The following is a 23039-nucleotide window of genomic DNA, read 5'->3' on the forward strand; positions in this document are numbered from 1 at the left end:
TTGCTGCGTATGCATCTGGCAGGTCCGAGAGATGTTGGCGTAGTTGAGGGCTGTTGTGGCCGTTCTGTGAGGCGTGCCTTTCTATGAGGCGGTGAGGGTTTGGAATGAAGCCAGAAGGGGTGTGAGGAAGAGAGGCATGGTGGTGAGCATGTGGTGGAGGATCAGGTCTAATAGAGTTGAAATTAGCAAATTAAGAAAATGAAAGGGGCAGCTGGTTGGAAAGGCTTACCTGCTGGGTTTGGGCTGTTCGACCAGGTAGAGATCCTTAGCCCAGGGTGGCAGACGCTTGTCGCGTTCGTACAGAAGACCGCAGTTGTTGCAGAGTGACTGAGAGAGCTTGTTAGCGTCGTGACAAGTACTCGAGACCATGCAGAAACTTACTCTAGATCCATTAGGACCGTCGCGGACAGCCCAGACAGCACTTCCACCAATGCGACAATGACTGCATTGCCAGACGGGGCGTTCAGCCTCGGTCAGCTTGCCTTGCTCACCACCAAAGGCAGCAGTAAAGTCAGGCGTCTCACGACCTGTAGGACTCAGACTGCGGAATCGTCTCTTCTTCTTGCTTCTCTCGCCTCTGCCCATTCTCTCCTCATCACCAGCACCAGACTGGGAACCAAAGTAGTCATTTGCCAAAGCAGGCGGTGGTGCAAATCCAGCGTTAGCGCGTGCAGCCATCTCACGTCTTTGTCTGCGAATCTGGCGTTCACGGTCTCCTTCACGCTTTTCGATCTCGTCCTTGCTTAATACTTCAACACGCGGTTGCCATTCAGCTCCTAGATCGTCGTTGTCGAAGCGCCAGCCAGCGGCTTCTCCTATTGCCAGTGAACCATCGCCATGTACCTCTGCAGACTCGTTGTCGATTTGACCCCAAGCATCAATACCACTGCCGATGACTGCAAGCAATGAACCGTTGTTCTCACAGTATTCTTTCTTCAGCTTCAAGACAGCCTCGTAGATGGCGTGAGCGAGTGCGGGGACCCATTCTCCTGATAGACCCAAGTCGGCGCAGGTCTGTTTGGCGAAGATCTCGGGGAAGCCTGCCGGGTGCATAAGTGACCACTCGAATTTGTCGGTGTAAAGTCTATTCATAAGGTTGATCGAGAGCGAGATGATGCAGCGGTGGGCGTCGTCAGGGTTGTGTACGGAAGAGGGTGGTAGAGGTTGAGCAACGGCTGAAACATTGGCGTCGTTGGGCAAGGGTGTTTGGGCGGCATTAGGAGTATTGACACCATTTGTTTGCGGCTGTTGTGCAGATGGAGTTTGTGCGAAGGGTGTGGAGGAGATTTCGCGTGAGAGGGGAGGGCGTGTCGAGATGTTGCGAGTCTCAGTGGTGGTGGTGGGGGTAGGGTTGAACAGCGGGTGCATGACGACGGCAGCATGTTCTTCTAGTTGTGTGCGGATCTGCTGAGAGACTTGGATTGCTAGAGCGGGACGACGTTCCAAGGGAAAGTCCAGCTCGTCAACAAAGACCTTGGCGAATTGATCGGGGGTCATGAGAGCCTCGTGTAGATTCCAAAGGAAGCTATCCTTGATGCGAAATTCAGGAGTGATATCGGGAGCCTTGTATGCAGGCGAATTTTCGTCAACACCGAGGTCGCGCCCAATTTGGGGCTTGGGCAGAGGAGCTTCTGGTTGGAAAGGACTGACGCTCAAGTCGATGCGGATAGGAACGAGGTTGAGAGGAAGTTGTGCTTGCAGCATGACCTGTCTTTCTGTCATGGCCTTCTTCGGCTTGCCCATCCACTCACGCCAGATGCCTTGAACATCAACGGCACTTGTTAATTCAGTCGACTGAACGGGTCCGGTAGTAACGACGGTCTGGGACTCGTTCTGGCGCAGACTGCGTAGGCCGGTTGGTCTTCGGGGTGCGTCGCTATCTTCGACTAGACTGTCGTTCTCAAAGTCCTCGGAGTAGTTGATGGCAGTGGTGCCGCGCTTTGTCGTGCGCAGAGGAGGGATGGCATTTTGCGGTTGGATGGCCGGTGTCAAGAGCGAGTTTTGGTATGTGCGAACGCGCGGGGCAAAACTCGAGACGAAGGCCTGTGGACTCTCAGTCCTCGATAGGGAGAAGGTCGACATGATGTCGATGGTATAGTGCTGGATAGGCTGTGTGGAGGAGTAACAAGCCAGTCGTCGTGCGTCGTGTCGATGTCGCGTCTCAATCCATGCGCTGAGCGTCGCTTTCCTTCCAAAATACGCTTATTTCATCCAGAGAGGTATGCGATCGTGTTTGTCCAATCCAGATCCCCATGTATCCACTGAAAGTGGCCTGTTCGTGAGTGATCAATAAACTTGTACAGCTTCACCAAGGGATCTGTGTCCAGCCCTCCGAACAACGACGCGGCTTCGCGAACTTCCGCAATCACGTGTCATACCATCTTTCCATCATCTCATCATCATCATCACCTTCCAACCACCGTGCCTTGTGTTTTTATATCATTGCAGGTCCTGTTGAGATTCTACATTGTCTATTATCAAGTTCAGTCGACCAACATGCCCGGTGCATCTCTTTGGATCATCCCACCCAAGGACAGCTCTTTCTCCAAAGCTCTCCAGACCCTCATATCCTCAACGATACCCCCTCACTTCCCAAACACAAAGACTCATGACTTCATCCCTCATGTTACCATAACCTCAAATATCGATCAGTCCCTCTATGGCTCTGACCCTCAAGCCTGGCTGGGAGGTCTCCATCTACCTTCTGGCGACCAGCACGACCCTGTCTTCGTCACTGTAGATCTGCTCGAACCTGGCGATGCCTTCGTCAAGAAGTTGACATTGAGAGCCGGCAAAAGTACTCAATTGCTACAGCTAGCTTCCGCTTGCCGTGCAGAGGCTGTTGAAGGAGGTGACCAGAAGAAGGCCGAGAATTGGGCTCGTGACGAATATCTGCCTCATCTCTCGCTCATGTAGTAAGTCCTGTGTTTGTTTCTCAATTGACTGACACCAATGCTGAGACCTGCTCAGCGCCGATCTCCCCAAGGCTGAGGTTGAAAAACTCGTCCCGGAGATACAAGAGGATTGCCGCAAGGCTGGCCGCAGTGTTGAAGCACATGATGACGGTTCTGTCGCCATTGGAGGCAACATTATCTTGGTCGATACAAGCAAGCCCATCGATCAATGGCATCCCATCGCTACAAGAGCCTTACCCTACATCAAATGGGAATGGCCATGGTCAAAGTCGAGATTCGATGATTAATTGATATCATTTTCGCTAGCAATTGATATAACATGCTGAGCGTAATGACTACTCTAATAAAGAATCAACCATAACAAAAAATGAAACATCGCTGCGGATCGTCAAAAATCCCAAGTCCATCTACAAAGCCCTCTACCATCTGCCTCCGGTCTTTTTTGTGTGTGCGAGCCTCCTTCATTTTGTTGTCTCTAGCCCCGACTCAGCAATCTGTTCGCGGGCTCTCACCTAAGAATTGTTGATACATATGCAAGAATGCAATTGCGTTGGTGACATCTGACAAGAATGTCATTTTTTTTTTTTTGCTTCGAAGCAAGCGTCCAAAGTTGTCGTGTATGCTCAGCCGTGCAAGATAATATCGAATGATAATTTACAGGGCATAGGGGTTGAGCGATCTAATGGTCAAGCATCTGCAATTCAATTAGTATCTTGTGATCGGCTTGGGTAGAATATGAAACTTACGGCGGGCTCTTGGTCATGTCCGTCTTAAGGATGACTGGCACTCTCGACATCTCTCTGACATCCTGGATGTAGTTGCCATCTGACTCGCGAAGGCTGAACAGCTTCAGGTACTTATCCTTGTTGCTGAGCTTGGCCTCAGGTGTGGTGTGTAGGATCTTGGAGTCTGACTTGGTGCGTTGAGGACCCTGCTGAGAAGAAATGCCGTTGCGAGTGGGCGAAGGAGGCATGCTCTGGGTGTTGCGGTCTGTGTTGAGAGAGACACCTGCAGTCTGCTCAGTAATCTCGGAAACAGCATCGTCGTCGTCATCGAAGAGAGCATCGGCATCGTCGGTAGAGATGGTTGCAGTGTCCATCTGTTTGCGCTGAGTCTCTTCCTCCTTTGCACGAGTAGCGGCAGAGTCACGAGCAGCAGCGGCTGCAGACCAGTTGTTAGCTCGGCTAGCCTTAGGCTTCTCATCTTCGGGGACGAATGCAGAAGATGGGACGCCCTTCTCCCAGTAAAGCTCAAGCAGACGCTTGTTCTTGTCAAACTCGGCCTTCTTGAGAGGAAGCTGGTCACAGTGAACACGCTTCTCGAAACCGTACTCAGGAATCAAGACATCGAAGGCTGATTCGTAGACGCAAAGGACGATACCTTCGCTGATGAGATCACCACCAAGCTCCTGGCTCTTTCTGTCAAGGGCGCGGCAAGACTCGATATGCACACTCTGTTCCTGTGCAGCGTGAGCGGAGTCCTTCTTTGTGTTTGCAGTCTCAGCAGTCTTTGCCAAAGCCTCAACATCCTCGGTGAACTCTACAGCACCGTTGGTGAGGACGTGCTCAAGCTGGCGATGAACAACAATGTCTGCATAGCGGCGCGAAGGGTTTGTGAAGTGAGTGTACAGAGGCAGGTTGAGCGCGTAGTGCGAGTATTGATCGACAGGGGCCTTAGATGGGATGAAGTACTTCGCACGACGCATGGCCTTGATCAGAAGGGTTTCCACACCCTTGCGGACATCAGCATCCTCGATCTGGAAGAGACTGTTTTGGAGGGCACCACTGCTAGAAGTATCCACATCGACACCAATGTTGGCCATGCGCTCGTTCAAGGTTGCCAAGCGACGAGGGTTAGGGGGTGCCTGCTTGCGCAGCAGAGCCTTCTCGGGCAAACCAGCAAAGATCTTTTGAGCAACAAACGAGTTGGTCTTGTGGCTCAGTTCTTCAATCAGCTCGTGGGCAGGCGAAGAATCGAAGATGTTGTGCTCAACAGGCACATTCTCATCATCAAGTTGGTAGATCAAGCGAAGGGGCTGGTTGTTGCTGGTACCTTCACCGAATCTGGCTTGACGAAGCTTCTGGGAGATGCTGTGAAGCATTTCAATCTGGCTAGCACGTTCACCATCGAGCCCAGAATTACCTTGTCCGTTGATGATACTGTCGACTTGATCGTAAGAGACCTTTCCAGTACTCTTGATGATAGCCTTGCCAATCCAGGTATCCTCATCAAGGACACGACCAGTATCAGGATTGATCTTGAAAACAACACTGACAGTGTATCTTTCTTCGCCAGGGCTCAAAGAGCAGATCTCGGAGCTGATCTTGGGAGGAAGCATCTTGACGGTACGGTTCATCAGATAGACGCCGCTGCCGCGCTTCTTGGCCTCACGATCAACCATAGACGAAGGCTTGACGAAGTGAGAAACGTCAGCAACGTGGACACCAATCTCAACGTGACCATCGCTAAGGGTCTTGAAGTGGATTGCGTCGTCGAGTTCTTCGCTTCCGTTGGGGTCGATTGTGAAGGTTTGCTCGTTGCGGAAGTCACGACGAGACTCCAAAGCGGCCTCGCCATCCTTGGCCACAGACCAGTCTTCGAAGCCGACGTTCTTAAGGACAGCCTCGGAGAAGTCGTCAGGGCCAAAGTTGTTGTCACGCAGAAGAGCATCGGTCTCCACCTTAAGATCACCGGCATCACCAAGCTGCTCAACAAGAGTACCGAAGGGGTGCAAAGAAGTGATGGGCCAGCGCTTGATACAAGCGACGAAGATCTTGTTGGCATAGTCCTGGTGCTTCTCAACAAAGTCCTTGGGTGCCTGTTCAGTAGGAATGGCGATCAGCGGCACACGCTTGTCAGTGGGCTTGAACCAGACAATCTTGGGTCTGTCCTGCTGTCTATCAGGTTGGTTGCGTTGGTTTCCACCGTCACGACCTTGGCGCTCAGCCTCCTGTCTTTCCTTGGTAGCCTGACTGCTGGGACGGAGAAGACCGAGAGTACCAGAGAACATCTGACCGGCGACGCGCTCAATGACGGCCACAATATGACCGGCGTAAAGAGGCTTCTGCTCGTCGTTGATTTCGTCCTCCTCCATAAGGAGCAAGCTTTGACCTTCGACCTCAACATCGTCGTTCTTCTTCTGAGTGGGGCGCTGCTTCAAGCTACCACGTCTGCGAATGCCACCCTCGGCAGCAGAAGATTCTGGCTGAGTAGTAGCGTCGTTGACGGCGGTCATGGACGTACCGCGGCTATCGGTCATGTCCTTACGCTTCTTCTTTTCTTCCTTCTCGCGCTTCTGGCCCCAGACTTCATCGACGTCAAGAAGCTCGACAGCAACGAGATCACCCTCCAAAGCACGGTTACGGTCCTTGCTACCACAGATGAAGATATCGGCATCGAGGTCATTGGTGGTGACGTAGGCGTCGCTTCTGTTCTTCTTGTTGACACGGAGGATACCTGCAACGAGCTGTCCGTCGCCGAGAAGAGCAGGAAGAGTGGCCTGAGGAAGGTAAGGCGTGAAGAGAGTCTTGCGCTGCTGTTGCTGCTGCTGCATGGTCATCTGCTGGCCGCCTTGCTGTCCTTGAAGACCTGCAATTGGGGGCTGAAGTCCAGCAGCCTGGTAAGCCTGGATCTGAGCCAGCTGCAGGGCGTTCAAGCCTTGAGTGGCAAACATGTTCGGCTGCATGAGGACCTGACCCTGAGGAAGTTGGACAAGCTGCGGCTGTTGAGGAAACTGGAAGTTGCTGATCGAACTGATCGATTGGCTGTTGACAGAGCCACGCTGACGGTGACCTGGCTGGAATGGCTGGGCTCCGGCATGCTGGTTCATCTGGAAGTTACCCATGTTGGTAGCATGCTGTTCCTGGATTGTGGGCTGCTGCTGGCGCCAGTTACCATCAAAGTTACGCGACTGGGTTCTTCCATGTCCTTGGCTGCCACGGCGCTCAGGAGCATTGTTAATCTCGGCAGGAGGCGGGAATTGGAAAGCGGGACCACCACGCTGGTTTCTCTGGTTGCCAACAGCAAGACTCTGACTGCGTCCGTGTCCACCGCGACCAGAGTTACGTGCAGAGAAGTTGGTGGGAGGGGGTGGCATGTCATTGCTGGCATTACCAGGGCTCACGGAGCGATCGGGCGTGGCGCCGGCAGCACCGGGAATGGGGAATTGGAAGCCTGACTGCTTGCGTTTCTGCTCAGCAATCTCGGCAGCCTTCTTTGCCTCAGGCAAGGCAAGCGAGTGTCTTCTGCTGTGTCCGCTACCACCACTGACTGAACCACTGTTACGAGGTCTAGGGTTGACATTTTCAGACTTTGCACCAGGAAAACTGAACTCGCCGAATGTACCAGAAGAGCCGGCAGATGGAGCAGGTGGGGGGCCCATGGTCATGGTGGGCATAGCGGATTGGTTGCGACGGTGGCCTGTAGGTGGACCCATGGAACCAGGCAGCTGCAGATGCTGCTGCTGTTGCTGTTGTTGAGGGAACTGGAAGGCATTGTTGTTGGGCATCTGGCCTTGCATTTGGGCAAAGGCTTGGTTGGGGAGTTGCTGCTGGGGTTGGATCATGCCCAGGTTGACGTACTGTTGGTGAGTTGCAGCGATCTGCTGCTGTTGCTGCTGAAGGAGTTCGATCTGCTGGGCGAGGGCGAGTTGCTCCACTGTGGAATTGTTAGCAAACCAACCCCGAAAGACAAGCATGGCGGGGTGCAAACGGCAGGATGAGAGAATAACGTACTCATCAAGGGGGTGAGCTCAGAAGGGCTACGTCTGTGTGCGATATGAAAGCGACGACCGCCAGGGCCGGATGGGCCATTCTGTCCATGCTGATCCATTGTCGCTTGGTCGAGGAGGTGATTAGGCGGCGTGGAAGGATGGTCGAAGGATGTCAGACGACAGTGGTGGGGGTGGGTGACAGAAGCTCGATGATGCTAGGCTATCTGCAGGACAGGCGTCAGAGATGAGTGCAGCCGCGACGAGTACGGTGCGGGCAAGAGATGGATACCTAACACGCGAGAGAGAATGGTAGTTTAGAGTGCTGGACAGCTAAACTTGGTGAAGTGGACCTCGGAGCTAGCGTAAAAGCTATGACAACGACGACGACGGCACAAGTAGGAGCGAGCCTCTATTAGTGTAGGTGGCAATATAATCAGGAAGAGTTGAGATGCCAGATGATGAGCTGCTTCTAAAGGAAGGCGGGTGCCACAAGCAAGATGATGGTATGGAGTGTAAGGTTGTGTTGGTTGTGCGTGTTGGACGAGAAAAGACTGGTGAAGCCTGGACGGGCTCCGGCGGACGAGCACAGGTCGTGCTTTCCCCAAAGGCAAGAAGCGTTGGGCGGGCGATGTCAGGGCTCTTTCTCACTTGCACGTCTCGGAATGATTGAAGAGACGAGAGAAGGCAGTAGCAGTGTGTTACGGAAAGGGAAGGAAGGGCAGGAGGGAGGGCAGAGAGAGGTAGATATGAAGTCCAGAAAAAGCACAAGGAGAAAGGCGGGAGGAGGTCCACGGACGGTGTTGAACGTGGAGAGGGCCAGGTATTCTATGACATGCGTCATGCCGCTTGGATTCGTGGACAACTGGACAAAGGACTACTACCCATTTGCGGGCTTTCCATCTATCTACAACACTTGGAGCACTAGAGTTGTTGGTCGTTTTGTGAGCATCCGTCTGCTCGGACTGCATATCAATCGCTTAATCAATCGCTGTTCTATCCTTTCATCTAACAGCGGCATCCACTTCCTTGCTGTCTGGCTCATGTTGGAGCTATCCTGCCAAGTATGACCGGATACAAGGCCGTTTGCGAAGCAGGATTACGCGATGAAACCTTTGTTAAACCTGCTGACTTGCCGATGGACAATAATAGCCTGGCAGATCAGTCGTATTGGCCGGTATATTGTTTGTTCATATCATTCCATGCTCTGATGCTGTTCTCTCTATGAACTCTTCGCTGTTATCACGCGATTCTCCAACTGACATGGCATTGAAAGGGGCAGTTTGAAGTCAGTCCTTCACTTCTTGGTTCATCCCGCCTAGCCCGCCGCTTCGGAGCTCGGCTTCCAGTGAATCTTTTGTTTCATGACTCGACAAAAGCTGGAGCAAGAAACCGTCACTTGAACTTCTTGCTTGTGACTTTTGATGCTTCAATTGGAGTCTTTTGCGCTTGACTGAGCTGCCCTGTTCTCTGCCCCAACAACGTTGGGCATGCCGCCTGCTTGTCCGTAGTCGCTCTTTGCTCCTGGTAGCTCAGCTGCAAGCTCTACAATCGACCCCTGCGACTCAATCTCGACGCCCTTTTCGCAGCTCGTCCGCATCGCCATACTTCAATGGCATCTCCTCACAGGGACAGAGCTGGTACAGCAAGTCCTGCCTCGCGCACACCTCGCGCCGACCACACATACGCCAGAAAGAGCCACAACTCGCCATATCGTCACAGTCCCCGTCGTTCTGAAACATTGGTTGACGAGATTGGTGCGCTCCACATCCGCGAGGAACGTGCCTGGAGGCAAAGACAAGACGAAAGAGATGCAGAACAAGAACGTCGACACCAACAAGCTCTTGCGCAAGCTGCTGCTGAGCACGATCGCATCCTGCGCAATGCTATCGAGGCCGCTGAGACTGAAGCACTGAAGCAGGAACGCGAGCGAAAGCAGAAGGAAGAGGAAGAGCGCCGTGTACTTGAAGCTGAGCGCTCAGCAAAAGCTGCCAGAGAAGCGGCCGAGAGGCAACGGAAAAAGGAGGAGCTCCAACGACAAGAACAGGAGCAGGAAAAACGCGCGGCCGAGGAAAGAGAGATACAGGAGCAGGAAGCCCGCCTTGCACAACAAAAGCGACAGAATGAAGCGGACGCTTTACGGAGGAAGCAAGAACATGAGGCTTCAGAGCGCAAAGCAAAAGAAGAGGCTGATGCTGCCGCCGCCGCCGCTGCCGCGAAGACTGCTGCTGCTCCGCCAGCCCAAGCAGCGCCAAACACTCAACAATCTCAACCACAACCCTCGTTGACTCCTGTTACACAGCCCAGTACTGCACCTGCAGTGCAGCCCATCTCCAAGCCCACAACTCAGATAGCCGTACCGTCTTCTGCATCCGTAGCACAATCGGCACTCAAGTCTACACCGGCCCAGCTAGAAGCAGTGCACAAGCAGTATCTCGAGATCCACAAACGTCTGAAAAAGATGAGGGAAACAGTCGACGAGCAATCTCGAGCGCCCCAGTGGAGCATTAGCGATCATCGCCGCAAAATCAACACGGTGATGGGCCAATTTACCCCTGACAAGGTCAAAAATAGAGCGGCAGTAAGTCTCGAATTGTGTAGATGTCAGAGGTACAACACCAACTGACCGATTTGTGTACAGCTCAAAAGAGTGCTTGAGACTCTCAACGACGCCCTGAATAGTCGTCCCGAACCAACCATCAATGTGACTCCTTTCCTCGCCAACCCGCCAGACAATTCGGAGAGACACATGCCATTGGCTCTTGTGTACTTGCTCAACCTAATTTCCAAGTTGGTCATCAATCAATTCTGCAGCGACAACATAGCGACAATCGATGCTCTGGCAATCGTGTTGGTCACCGTTTTTTCAAAGCCCGAGTATCTTCACAATGGCACCACTTCGCTGATTGACATCCTCCTGGCAAAATACCATGTGGTGTGCCCCGTGCTGTTCGGAATATATGGCAATGAGAAGACTAGTGAGGGAAGGAAAAGGATAGGTTGGGACAGGGCCGATGGTGATCTTGAGATTCACAAGAGCCGCATGGCTGGCCTTGCTACAGGGTATGGATGTCTATCATTGCGAGACTTCAGCAAGTCGAAGTCGAACAACCCCTTTCCACCACCGAACTACTGGCGAGCATTAAGTTATTTCGCGAATACCCCGCCGGCGCATCTACAACCAACTCACTGGCTTGTCCTCAAAGGATTGGTGGATACACACGTCGAAAAATTCTTGAAGTTCTATGGACAGGCAGGTCTAGCGGCATTGAGAAAGGTACTGGTGGAACTTCCCAGGGACGCACCTGATAATGCAGCCAAAGACGCAGTGGTAGTACTACCAGAACTGCTGCGTACGACTAGATGCTTGACATTATGAATGTAGCGATTATTGACTGAAAGGATGGTGCATAGACTACATAGATGATGTCGCTAAATAAACCTTTCATTATACCCTAATCACAAGAGGGGCGAATCATCTAGCAGAGCAGGATTGGACAGTGTCCACTCATATTCAGTTGATGTGGCAGTGAAATAGTGAAGGGAGAAAGAAACACTCATCCATATCATTCTCCCTCAGCGATGGTGCAGTGATGAAATGTGGGGACGAAGCTCGAAGTTCGTTTCGACAGGAAAGTTGGACTTGGAATCACGACAACCTATCTTTCATACACAACCAAATATGACAACCACAGTAGATTCAGCGCCAACCGAATTGGTACACAAATCAGCTAAACGTACTCGAGAAATCTTCGCCGCCGACTTTGGCGCACCCACAGCGCTCGACAATTCTCCTCGACCCGCCATCGCTCCACCCATCGCGTCGCCTGCAGAACGCGCACAGAAGATCGCCTTGAGATCGCGAATCGACAAAGAATATGCCGACGTGAAAGAGCTGCCTCCCGTGCTTGCGGCCAAGCAGGCAAGCGCTGCTGCGTCGCGATCAAGTCTTCGAAAGAAGCCCAAGACTGAGGAGCAAGCATCCAACCCAAAGATGGCAAAAATGATCGAAGGAGTCTCTGCGCAATCATCATCGACCGCAACTGGAACCTCGAATGCTCTTGCATTGCGCGCAAACGGTCCTGGAAAGCTACCTCCCAATGCAAACGGTCCTACGCCGCAAAGAAACCTGCCTGGCTCCTCAAGCCTGGTACGCAGAGATGCTGTACGTCAGCCCAAGCCGGACTGGAAGGCTCCTTGGAAGCTTATGCGTGTCATTTCTGGTCACTTGGGTTGGGTTCGCGCACTGGCTGTAGAACCGGGAAATCAATATTTCGCAACTGGAAGTGGTGACAGGACCATCAAGATCTGGGACCTTGCCTCTGGCACGTTGAAACTCACTCTGACTGGCCACATCTCAACCGTGCGAGGCCTTGCCTTCAGTCCAAGACATCCATACCTGTTCTCGTGCGCCGAAGACAAGAAAGTAAAATGCTGGGATCTGGAAACCAACAAGGTTATTCGTGATTATCATGGTCACTTGAGTGGTGTCTATACTCTAAGCTTGCATCCTACTCTGGACGTGCTCTGCACTGGAGGTAGAGACGGTGTCGTCCGTGTGTGGGACATGCGAACAAGATCGAACATCCACGTGCTTAGTGGTCACAAACAAACCGTATCTGACATTGTCACACAAGAAGCCGATCCGCAGATCATTTCATCGTCACTCGATAGTACTGTCCGCATGTACGATCTTGCAGCTGGAAAGACGATGGGTGTCTTGACACATCATAAGAAGGGTGTGAGAGCGCTATGCACAGCACCTCACGAGTTCACGTTCGCATCTGCATCCACTGGTCAGATCAAGCAGTGGAAGTGCCCAGAAGGTGCCTTCATGCAGAACTTTGACGGTCACAATGCCATCATCAACACCTTGTCAGTCAACGAGGATAACGTTCTGTTCTCTGGTGGTGACAACGGATCAGCTGCCTTCTTTGACTGGAAGACTGGCTACAAATACCAGTCACTCGACTCTATTGCCCAGCCTGGTAGTCTGGACGCTGAGGCTGGTATTATGAGCTCAACGTTCGACAAGACAGGATTGCGCCTCAGTAAGTCAACACATCACGTTACACAAGATGAATAAAGATTACTAACTAGTCTTCAGTCACCGGAGAAGCAGACAAGACCATAAAGATCTGGCGCGAGGACGAGAACGCCACACCTGAAACACATCCTCTTGAGTGGAAGCCTACGCTAGGAAGACAAAAGTTCTGAAGGACTTGAGAGAATTAAGTAGAATGTGGAGATAACGAACGATGATTGATACCCATGAGACTGTTGTTTTGTTTGCACTGTACATGCTGTCTCCGCGCTTTCTGTTTTCATTGTTGTGAACGCTCAATCAAGGCTGATCTGGCAGGGGCAAGAGTCGTTCTCACTTGCGCTGCGTTTGTACACATGCAGGTTGCATGCGGCTTCCCTTGCGCTCGCTCAGTTTCTGCTCACTTCATCTCTTCCACCTTCTCCCCCAGACAGATTTACAACGACAAAAAGGCACTATCGTTCTTGCTCCTCGCTACGCTGTTCTGTCGAGAAGTTCAATCCATTTTTCTATACATCACATCGCAACACTATCCGCCATGCCGCCTAAAAACAGTCACAAACTGCCGCTGCAACCGAGACACAACAAACCCAATACGCCTGCACGTGTCAACGATGGTGTTGCTGCTAAGCAGAGTGGCGGGGATCCCATTGACACTTGGAGGTTCGCAAAGAATTTGACCATCAAGGACCCCTCGCAGACCATCATGGCTATCGGAAGAGCCACAAACACGCACATCACCTACGATGGCAGATTTGAGTTCCGCTTCTGGGGATCTCCGGACGATGTTTGATGCCCCTGACCCTGCTTCCAAAAGATTTATGCTTATCTCTGCTAGGTGAAACGCGCCAAAGTCGACCTCACGACCAACATCTTGCAGGACAATCCCACCTTCCGACACCAGCAAAGGGACATCGGGCCACCTCGTGATGCGCACTTTGAAGCAACGGTTAGTACGCGGGCTCTGTACTGTATGTGTTGCGGTTGTTGATCAGAAATAGGGCTCCTTCCTATGGCCCTCTGATGAGTACGAACCAGACAAGGTCCTCGGGCAACGCAATTTCGAAAGCCTCAATCAGATTCGCAAGGAGAACCACTGTTTTATCGAATTTGATAGCCACAGATCGTCCTTTATTGTGAAAGGCAGTGTCGACAACGTGCAAGAGGCTCTTCTGCGTATCAAAGGTCTCCTTTGCAAGGTGGTAGCTCAAAACAGTCCAGTTCAGAGACTCTATCTGGTTCAAAACGATTGCAAGGAGGTCAATCTCACAGATCTTTACCTATCTGTGGTCTATCAAGCAGGCACTATGTTAGAGCCCCGTGTGACAAAGACGGTGAAGAGCGTCGGAGCTGCGCTGAAAGTGGAAGATGTTGCTCTTAACGCGAAACGTATGAAGGATCTTGTCATTCAGACTCTGAGAAAGGTACATTGGCATCAAGGCCACATTGACCTCAGAGTCCATCTTGGCAAACTCGACTTGATAACCTACGAGCCTTTCGACAATGACAGAAAGAGTCTGTCCGATTACAAGGAGATGATATCCGATTCATACAACTTCCGAGCTAAAGTCACCGAAGAGTAAGTGAAGATTTCGCATTCGCAAACATCAGCACTAACAACGAGCAAGACTTGGAGATAAGGTCTTGGAGGAAAGTCTACTCTCTCGATTCCTGAGTGCCACGGAGTCTCTACAATCTTGCGATCGGTTTGTCCGCGATCTTGCCGACACCAAACCCGAGTATACAGCCTCTATCGAGGTTGATATCAAGGACGGTCGTGGCAATGTTCTGATTACAAAGAGGTGGCACGAGGAGAATGGTTCATTCTCGCCATCTAATCCTGAGTTCAAGAGGGTGATTGAACAAACAGGTCGTACCAGATTCCTCGAGGCTTATCTTACAGATACACTCAGCGATCTGACCTGGCTGCTTGATATGTCAGCGCTTGGAGTGCCAGACTCATCGCATCTTCCTCAGTGGGTTCGAGACCATGCCGAGTTCTACGTCAACTTGCAACCTGAGAAGGCACGAAATGCGGAATCGTTCTGTGATTTCGAGTCGTGCGATGGTCGGCCAAAGCCCTTGGCTCACAAAAGAGCCATCAGGGAGAAGATTGCCTGGAAGTTTGAGATGAGGGAGCCCTACTCTGGGTACGAGGTGGAAGTGGTCAAAGTCTTCAACAAGCATTACACGGAGAGCGTGATTGGGGGCAGAGAACCTGTCACGACGTTCGAAGGACGCTGGACGATTGAGGTCAAGCATCGCCAGTGGTCCAGCTTGCTCTCGGAGAACCATGAACTTCGCGCTGGAAAGGGAGCGGAATGGAAGGCAGACATCCAGAGTTGGTTCCCGGTGGACTCCACTGACACCAACGAGAAGCTCAAGGGGCATGTCGAGCTTTTGCGTACGCTGCAGCGTGTGCAGGATATTGTTCTAGGCAAGAGCCTTTGAGGGGGAGGAGGAAGATGGGTTCATTATGGGTTTCTAGTACTTGCTTCCGATTCTTGACTTATAGCCTTTGAGCAATTAGACTAACATGAGAAACGAGATGATGTCTCGACTTTGAACAGCTCGTCTTCCAGATGTTATCTTTAATGGTGACAATAGTTCTGTGAAATGTTCACAGCTTCAGATGTACCCGATCTTCTTCTTTGAGACACGATGCCTGCTCTGGGTGTGTCAAGTCCCTGCTCTGAAACGAAGGCAGCTTCCAGTGTTGCTCCTTCACGCCGGTGGCTCCGCACAAACCAAGTCGGAGCGGAGGCCAACAATCGAGAAGCAAGCCGAGAATATAGTAGACTTGGTTCCGAATGTGTGGAAGGCGGGTGGTGTTTGCTGATGTCCGAAGAAAATAGTCTATGATGATGCGGAAGCGCTGCCTGAGGCCTGGTTGCTCGCGAGGACCTTTTGGCGCATGACTGCAATTCGTGTCAACAACAGCTCGTTGCATAGATAAGCAGGAATTCTTCTTGTTCATGCGTACCTTCCTCAATCAATCTCAAGTTCTGGTTCTTGCCCTGGACAATGCTCTCAAGATCCTTCACATTCTTGCCCAGCTCTTCTGCCTTTGCCTCGTAGAACTTCTTTGCCTGCTCAGTTGTCTTCTCAACGTAGAACCCGGTTCCGACGTCTACCAGAACAGTCTCGGTGCTTGCTAGTGTGCCAGGGACGTAGAGCGAAGAAGTCAAGGGAACCAGCAAGGGCTTGTCGGCGACTGAGTTTGCGACACCAGCAGTAATCGAGGCAATGCAGTCGCGGAACTTTTGCTGGGCGGCGCGCAATTGGGCGTACGAGTTCGTCAGGGATTGTGTCTCTTCATCGAGCTGTTTCTTGACTTGGGCGAGCTGTTGTACTGAGAGCGATCCGAGGTCGACTAGCGTGTACTGTCAGTTTCCATTGTGTGTTTGAACCTCTCAATAGAGCTTGTGATGTCTTTCACGCACTCTGTTGACCTTGTTCTGCTGGTTTCGACATTTTCTGGAAGGAATGTGGTATTTCTGGCTCTGACGTTGCGCGCTCGAACGACCAACACAAAGTTGCACCCCCACCCTGGCGCATACAGTTCCACTTTCGGATTTGATTGCTTCCACGAAACCACGCGCCAAGACGTGTCTGCACAACGCGTTCACCTCAAACGACAGTAAGGGTGAATATATCCATTTATCAAGAACCACAAATCAACATGGCTCAGAAACAAAAACGCTCAAGAGCCGAGCAAGCACGACAATTTCTCCAAAGTGGTGGTGTCTTGCGAGAAGACTCGGACGATGAACTGGGCACTGAGGATCTCCCATGGGAATGGATATACGGACCGAACAAGACCATCATTGGTGCCCAGATAGGCGATTTCAAATGCCACATAGGAGATACCGTCTTGCTCAAAGCTGCCGGAAATGAAGCTTGGGTAGCCATCATTCAAGACTTTTCAGAAGGCGAGATCGAAGACGATGATGGAGAAATAATCAATGATATGAAAGCCTCCTTCTTGTGGTTTTCATCCGAGAAGGAAATTGTCAACAAAAACAAGAAGAGACAAGACTTTCTGGAAAACGAGTTATACATCACTACTGGACTGGATGAGAACTCATTAAAGACTATCAATGGCAAGGCTACTGTTCTTTCTGAAGATAGCTTCAACTCAAGATATCCAAGCGGGAAGATTCCGAAAGGCTCGAAAGACCATGGAAAAGTCTTCATTTGTCGACGAGGCTGCAACACTCGCACGACCACTTATACTGATAAATTCATCTGGGAGGATGTCTACCGTGGAGCCGAGGACCTGCAGTCTTTGTGCGAACTGATCGACAGCCAAACTGTACGAACTCGCAAGCGCAAGTCAACCGTCAGAGCAACGACACCAGGAGATCTGGACGAATTCGTGGTACCTGACGACGAGGATGGTGAAACAGCCACACCGCGAAAACGACGGAAGTTGACTTCTGCTACACCAACATCACGAAGCAAGCATCCTGCTCCTCGCAAACTCACCACTCCTACACATCGTCGTATCGTTGCAAAGAAACCTCTCGAGTTCACACCTCTAGGTACTCGTATGCTCTCGCCTTCTCATACAACTGCCTCACCTCATCAGCTCGCTCGAAGCACATTACATGTATCTGCTGTACCAAACGCACTTCCCTGTCGTGAAGATGAATTTGGCGAGGTTTATGCACATCTGGAGACTGCCATCTCAGCTGGCACAGGATCTTGTATCTACATCTCTGGCACTCCTGGAACAGGCAAAACCGCCACAGTACGAGAGGTAGTAGCTGCCCTTAACGTAGCCGTGTCCGCCGACGAACTCGATGACTTTGTATTCGTCGAGATTAACGGCATGAAAGTCACAGACCCACATCAATCATACTCTCTACTGTGGGAAGCACTCAAAGGCCAACGAGTCAGCGCCACACATGCTCTTGAATTGCTCGAACGCGAATTCAGCACACCGAGCCCGAGAAGAGTGCCTTGTGTGGTTCTAATGGACGAGCTCGATCAACTCGTCACAAAATCGCAAGGAGTCATGTACAACTTCTTCAACTGGCCTCAACTAAGGCATTCACGTCTGATTGTCTTGGCTGTAGCGAATACCATGGATTTGCCTGAACGTACACTTAGCAACAAGATCAGTTCACGATTGGGACTTACACGTATCACATTCCCTGGCTACACGCATCAACAACTTATCAAGATCATCGAGAGCAGACTCGAAGGCATAGGACAAGTAATAGTCGAACCCGACGCCGTCCAATTTGCGAGCAGAAAAGTAGCAGCGGTATCAGGAGATGCACGTCGTGCCCTCGATATCTGCCGCCGCGCAGTCGAGATTGCCGAATCCGACAAGGCAGCCGCCGAAAAAGCAGCTCTGGAAGCCTCTGCAGAAGAACCCAACGATGAGACAGCGACTATAGCGCCAGCCAAAGCGGCAGTGATGAAGAAAGGCGTCGTCACCATTTCGACTATCAAACGCGCTATCAACGAAGCTACTTCTACGCCTTTGGCTGCTTACCTGCGCTCTCTCCCTCTAGCCTCCAAACTCTTTCTTGCTGCCCTGCTTGGCCGTATCCGCAGAACTGGATTGACGGAGAGTACGCTCGGCGATATCATCGACGAAGCAGCTCGTATGGCAGCTTTATCATCCTTAGTGCCTCTCCATGATATCTTACTCGCACCAGACACTTTCCAACCTATTCCTTCCCTGAACGGGGTTTCTACGCCGGGAAAAAGAGGTAGGGCAGCTGGAAAGAAAGAGAGTAAAGTGGCGAGGTTGAGGGGTATGAATGTTGCGGCCGAAGAGTTGGCAGAGGCGGGTATTGTGGGCTTGGAGGTTAGAAGGGGTGAGAGAGTGGGAAGAGTGAGGTTGGGTGTTGGTGAGGAGGAGATCAGAGGTGCTCTGAGAGAGGATGAAGAGTGTCGGGGTCTTGGGTTCAATGGATAGACCTGATTGAGTCTGGAATCATGGCCTTCAAGAGCCACAGAAGTGTAGACGACATGTACGATCGGTATGAAGCAAATTTCCTGTTCGTAGATTGATCAAGCATGTGCGGTCAGCCGTCAGCAAAATGAGTCTCGGGAGCCATGCTCCAAAAAGCAACATGGCACATAAGCCGACCATCCCTATATCTCGGACAAACACTGCTATCCCACACTTCATCAAACCTTTCAACAGACCACTCACCGAGTCTCCAAGACCTACCTTCGAACAAACACACTCTACAAAGCTTGGTATACACGGTCACCCTGTCCCCATTCCTCTCTCCACCAACCCAACTTCGTCACCACAGTCCGGATACGCACGGCAGGCCAACCAATCCAACCTACCAATTACCAAACTGCGACTCACACCCACCGACAAACCACCGCATCGCCCAGGCTATGCCCAGCTGCACTCAGCAAAAGATCGTCACAAAGCACGGTCTAGTTTAAAACTTGACCCTTGGGGTTGATATCTCTTCCTTTCCTCTGCGTGACTAATTTTTATTGGTGTCAAAAGGTACAGTACCTCTGAGTTTCATGAGCGCGATTTGAGGAACAGGGCGTTGGTCGGTTTTGCTCGGCCACGAACGCAAACATGTCGCGATGCCGAAGTCGGGATGCGGCGACTCGTCAAGGTTTGTAGAATTTTTTTTGTCTGTGAACGATGGCAATGGTGACGATGGGTGGTGTGGAAGGGAAAATAATAGAACAATAGAGGATGATGCGGTATGAGGTATGTCAATTGAGGAAGAAAGATTTGAGACGTTGAGGTGGATAGTCGAGAGGTGGTTTTGAGTAAGAGGACAGGGTGACTCGAAATACTCGAATGAAGCTCGAAACGACAACAACCTCCCCATCTCTCTTATCGAGTGACAGCATCATTGCAAGCTGTAGAAATGCACAGTAGGTTGCGACAAAAAAAGCCGTGCCCACAGAGAGCTATTGAAATAAGGTCTCTCAATGGACACAGTCCTGCGATCAAGAAGTATGGTGCATTCGGAATGGTATATTGTGAGAAGATGTTGGAGGACAAAGGAAAAACATCTTTTGAGGTTCGACAATGACGAATACCACGCGACATGACGTTGGCACTTTCCCAAAAGAGTGTGAGAATACCGTGACTGCGTGCAATCTGAGAGTTGGGCAGACGCGCATCGTCGTAGACAGCAGCGCTACCCAGTCAGGAGCAACAACTCCAGCTCTGGCGGCAGGAACGTCTATACCATGAACATACCACAATTCGAATCACATTACAGTAGACACAAGAGGCACACGATTGTTTGTAGTAACAGCGCATGATTCGCATTCCAAAAATAATTAAGAATCTAACAGTAAAAAACCTTCTCCAAAAAAGAAACCTCCTGTCCTATTCTTCCCAAACTCTGAATCTGCAAGAAGAAAGACTAACAGGAAGGCCAAGTAGCAAAGGAAAAGGAAAAAGGCCCACGAGTCAACTACAAGAAGATGATATGTAGGACATCAAGAACTGGCCGTAGAAACAAGAAACGCGATGGGTATGATGAAGAACTTTTTGTCAATCTCAATGGAGCGCAATGGAAAATTTTATGCCATGTGCATTTCTACAGCTGGTGATGAGAGCTGATTGCACAGAGGGAGATGGTGTGACGGGTCTCATCAGGAGAGGGTAGAAGAGGTGTGGCAGGCCTCAGGAGAGGGTAGAAGAGGTGTGGCAGGCCTCAGGAGAGAAGAGGAATTGTTGAGAGCCCTACATGGGCTGTGCCCTGTTGATGTAGGCCTGGAGCTGCTCATTCTTTGCCTTCTCCATCGCGAGCTCACGTTGGAGCTCGGCGATCTTGGCCTCGAGCGCGGCCTCATGGTCGGCCTTCTTTGCTCGAGACCTGCGAGCGGCCTCGGTGTTCTTGGCCTTCTTCCTCTCCTTCTCGTCGGTGATCAAGTCCAGGTTGATGTCCTTGAGTGGCCTAGTGGCCTTTCTGCTGCCTGGCTTGCGAACCCCTGAAGGGGTCGGACCAAGAACAGCCGACCTAGGAGTCGGAGGGAGGGAGTCGGTGGTCTGGCGCATGAGTTCTGCGCAACTAGGCACACCTCGCTTAGGCATATCAGGCTTGGGGTCCTCGGCGGCGAACAGAGAATCACCATGTTGAAGAACAGTGGGAGGTGCCATGTCGTCCTGCAGCAGAGGAGAGGGGTCGACCGAGTTAGAGAACCACGGCAGACCCTCGACCTCTGGTGTGTAGTACAGAAGCGACTCGGCAGGAGTCAGCTCAGGGATGTTGGCGGAAGAGGGGATAGACGCCGACTGTGGTGGCGCCATGGAAAGTTCCTGCGGCGAGACAGTGGCAGGATTGACGCTGTTGTTGTAGGCGGAGAGGCTCTGGAAAAGAGCACGATCAGCAGATGAAGGAGTTTCTTCGAAACCCCCGAACAACTGCATGTCGGCTCCCTCCTTGAGGAAGCCACCGTAGCCGCCGAACTCGAGGTCCTCGCTAGTGCCGAGGTAGGCAACGTTGCTCTCCTCGTTGAAGTTCATGTTGAAAGACATTTTTGTGATGTTTGGTGGTGTTGTTTTTGTGGTAGTTTTGGTCTGAGAGACGAACAGCTGATTATGAAAATCGTTGGAGAACTGCGAAGAAGAAATGGGCGTTGGAAAGACAGGTCCTTGTTTTGTAGTTGAGCGCACTGCTGCCTGAGAGCTATACAGTGGATCCTTGAGCGGATTATACGTAGGCTGCTGCGTCGAACCTGGCAATTGCTGCGCACGCGGAGTATGAGCAAGTTTCACGGGCGTCGCGAAGAGGGCAAAGTCCTGTTCGAATACTGGTTGTGGGGGCGTAGGCCTGAGGGAGTTCTTGTGAGGAAGACATGGTTGTGGGTTAAAAGCCGTGGTTGGCTGTAGTTTCTGTTGCTGAAGGTCCGAAGACGACGACGAGGTGTTGGAGAAACTCAAGGGCAATTGCTCTTGAGAGTGCTTGGGAAGTAGTGGACGAAGTTGTCTTATTGCTGGTATGCTGGGCGACGGTATGGGGGGGTTTAAGCAGCCATCTTGAGTGCGTAAACCTGGAAATGATATGTGTATGGAGAGTGCGTTTGATAGAGAAGGGAAACCAACCGCAAGAGGGCCTGGGGAATTGGCCTTTACATAGCCCGGTCGGCAGGCTGAGAAACACCCTCAAACCATCGTCCGGTGTGGTGGGTCTGCTGCACCGTGCATCAGTTGTGACTCACCCAACTCCACAGTACGCTAGCTTCACTCTAATCCCGCGCGTTCACACGCATCCATCAATGAGCATGCAATCATCTCCAGTTCCGATGCTGTCAACTCTCTGAGATAGTGCTTCCACACCTACACATACCGAGGGAATTGAGAGCGCTCAAATCGACCTACCCTCTGCTGTACAGTGCTATCCAGAAGTTGTTCAAAAAGCGCAGTTGTCCGACACCGGCATCCTGCTTATCTTGCCGCAAAGCCGCTAGTCCTGCGCCCTTTGAACGACATCCAACCCCGGATTGGTTGGGGTCATTCGCCCTGCTGCCTGCCATTTCCTAGGCAGTTGCTGCATGTGAGACGCTGCCTTGACGTGAACGCGTGAATAACAACTTCGCCGAAACATTCTTGACCGTGTTCAACAAAGGCATGACTTCGGACACGTCGAGAGTCCAAGACGAGGACACTGGTGACAAAGTCTTGGCGAACCAAATAGCGCTGGACTGTTATGTCGTACGCTGCGTATGCCAAAATTCATGCGTGCGTGTGAGAAGCTACTGTGTCAGCTTGGCATCGGGGCAGTCGTCGTGCGTCTTCATCTGGCCGTTTCAGTAAGTTGATGTAGTTGTGGCCAGTTTAGCATCCAGGACGCTCGATTTCGTAGGAGAGGTGCGGGTGTTAGGTATGTATTGTGTTTGATGGTCAGTTGTCATTGTCAGCCCAGATGATATATACTGTCGCATGAGTCAACTTGAGTCAAGTTGAATAATGGTCAGAACCCGAGCAGCAAGCACACATCTGGTTTCTCGGTTGGATACGAGAGAGCGAAAGCTGGGTCAAAATCGATCCTCCAGGGTCATCGCTGATGACTCGCGCGTGCTGCGTATGAGCGCCGTATCTTGGTGGTCATCAAATTATTTGAGCGGTGGTCTGAGTACAATCGATAGGCTGCTGTTTGTTATACTTGAACCCTAGATCATAAGTTTGCGAGGGATTGACATGTGGTGCCAGCAGCTGATGTCAGACAGGCTCTCTGTCTTGAAACCATGGCCTGCGCGACCGTAAATACTAGACCATGCGAAGACTCGAGCAGATGATTGAGCGCGACGAGCTTATGAAATAGTGTCAAGTGATGGGAGAAAAAGCGACCACCCACACTCAATGATCTGCTCTTTCCGAACATTGACGATTGTACCATCAAACTATTAGCAACCA

The 23039-nt window shown here is 51.5% G+C and overlaps 9 protein-coding genes across 9 annotated transcripts; 5 read left to right on the forward strand and 4 right to left on the reverse strand.

Moving 5' to 3' along the window:
- Nucleotides 1–225: 225 nt before the first annotated feature.
- On the reverse strand, nt 226–2082 carry M437DRAFT_59077 (SNF5-domain-containing protein; the record flags this gene model as incomplete). The annotated part of the gene is made up of 2 exons (XM_041023515.1): nt 226–327; nt 382–2082. The coding sequence occupies 2 exons, from the start codon at nt 2080–2082 to the stop codon at nt 226–228; spliced, it is 1803 nt and encodes a 600-aa protein (XP_040875546.1).
- A 414-nt stretch (nt 2083–2496) lies between these two features.
- Nucleotides 2497–3202, forward strand: M437DRAFT_59006 (2, 3 cyclic phosphodiesterase; the record flags this gene model as incomplete). The annotated part of the gene is made up of 2 exons (XM_041023501.1): nt 2497–2915; nt 2971–3202. The coding sequence occupies 2 exons, from the start codon at nt 2497–2499 to the stop codon at nt 3200–3202; spliced, it is 651 nt and encodes a 216-aa protein (XP_040875547.1).
- Nucleotides 3203–3569: 367 nt separating this feature from the next.
- On the reverse strand, nt 3570–7745 carry M437DRAFT_59148 (RNB-domain-containing protein; the record flags this gene model as incomplete). The annotated part of the gene is made up of 3 exons (XM_041023531.1): nt 3570–3609; nt 3662–7571; nt 7649–7745. 3 exons carry the CDS (start codon nt 7743–7745, stop codon nt 3570–3572), a joined length of 4047 nt encoding a protein of 1348 aa, XP_040875548.1.
- Nucleotides 7746–9235: 1490 nt separating this feature from the next.
- M437DRAFT_78916 (GLE1-domain-containing protein) lies at nt 9236–11002 on the forward strand (the record flags this gene model as incomplete). Its single annotated transcript, XM_041027071.1, has 2 exons — nt 9236–10204; nt 10265–11002. The coding sequence occupies 2 exons, from the start codon at nt 9236–9238 to the stop codon at nt 11000–11002; spliced, it is 1707 nt and encodes a 568-aa protein (XP_040875549.1).
- Nucleotides 11003–11305: 303 nt separating this feature from the next.
- M437DRAFT_59064 (WD40 repeat-like protein) lies at nt 11306–12840 on the forward strand (the record flags this gene model as incomplete). Its single annotated transcript, XM_041023512.1, has 2 exons — nt 11306–12674; nt 12731–12840. 2 exons carry the CDS (start codon nt 11306–11308, stop codon nt 12838–12840), a joined length of 1479 nt encoding a protein of 492 aa, XP_040875550.1.
- A 365-nt stretch (nt 12841–13205) lies between these two features.
- M437DRAFT_59087 (uncharacterized protein) lies at nt 13206–15118 on the forward strand (the record flags this gene model as incomplete). The annotated part of the gene is made up of 4 exons (XM_041023517.1): nt 13206–13454; nt 13506–13616; nt 13669–14246; nt 14296–15118. 4 exons carry the CDS (start codon nt 13206–13208, stop codon nt 15116–15118), a joined length of 1761 nt encoding a protein of 586 aa, XP_040875551.1.
- Nucleotides 15119–15523: 405 nt separating this feature from the next.
- On the reverse strand, nt 15524–16141 carry M437DRAFT_78919 (Prefoldin alpha subunit; the record flags this gene model as incomplete). Its single annotated transcript, XM_041027072.1, has 3 exons — nt 15524–15585; nt 15651–16040; nt 16111–16141. The coding sequence occupies 3 exons, from the start codon at nt 16139–16141 to the stop codon at nt 15524–15526; spliced, it is 483 nt and encodes a 160-aa protein (XP_040875552.1).
- A 208-nt stretch (nt 16142–16349) lies between these two features.
- On the forward strand, nt 16350–18602 carry M437DRAFT_78920 (origin of replication binding protein; the record flags this gene model as incomplete). The annotated part of the gene is made up of 1 exon (XM_041027073.1): nt 16350–18602. The coding sequence occupies one exon, from the start codon at nt 16350–16352 to the stop codon at nt 18600–18602; it is 2253 nt and encodes a 750-aa protein (XP_040875553.1).
- Nucleotides 18603–20366: 1764 nt separating this feature from the next.
- On the reverse strand, nt 20367–21161 carry M437DRAFT_88500 (uncharacterized protein; the record flags this gene model as incomplete). The annotated part of the gene is made up of 1 exon (XM_041028846.1): nt 20367–21161. The coding sequence occupies one exon, from the start codon at nt 21159–21161 to the stop codon at nt 20367–20369; it is 795 nt and encodes a 264-aa protein (XP_040875554.1).
- Between the last annotated feature and the right edge of the window lie 1878 nt (nt 21162–23039).

This window comes from Aureobasidium melanogenum (assembly GCF_000721775.1).
Source record: "Aureobasidium melanogenum CBS 110374 unplaced genomic scaffold scaffold_31, whole genome shotgun sequence".
NCBI classification, from domain to species: domain Eukaryota; kingdom Fungi; phylum Ascomycota; class Dothideomycetes; order Dothideales; family Saccotheciaceae; genus Aureobasidium; species Aureobasidium melanogenum.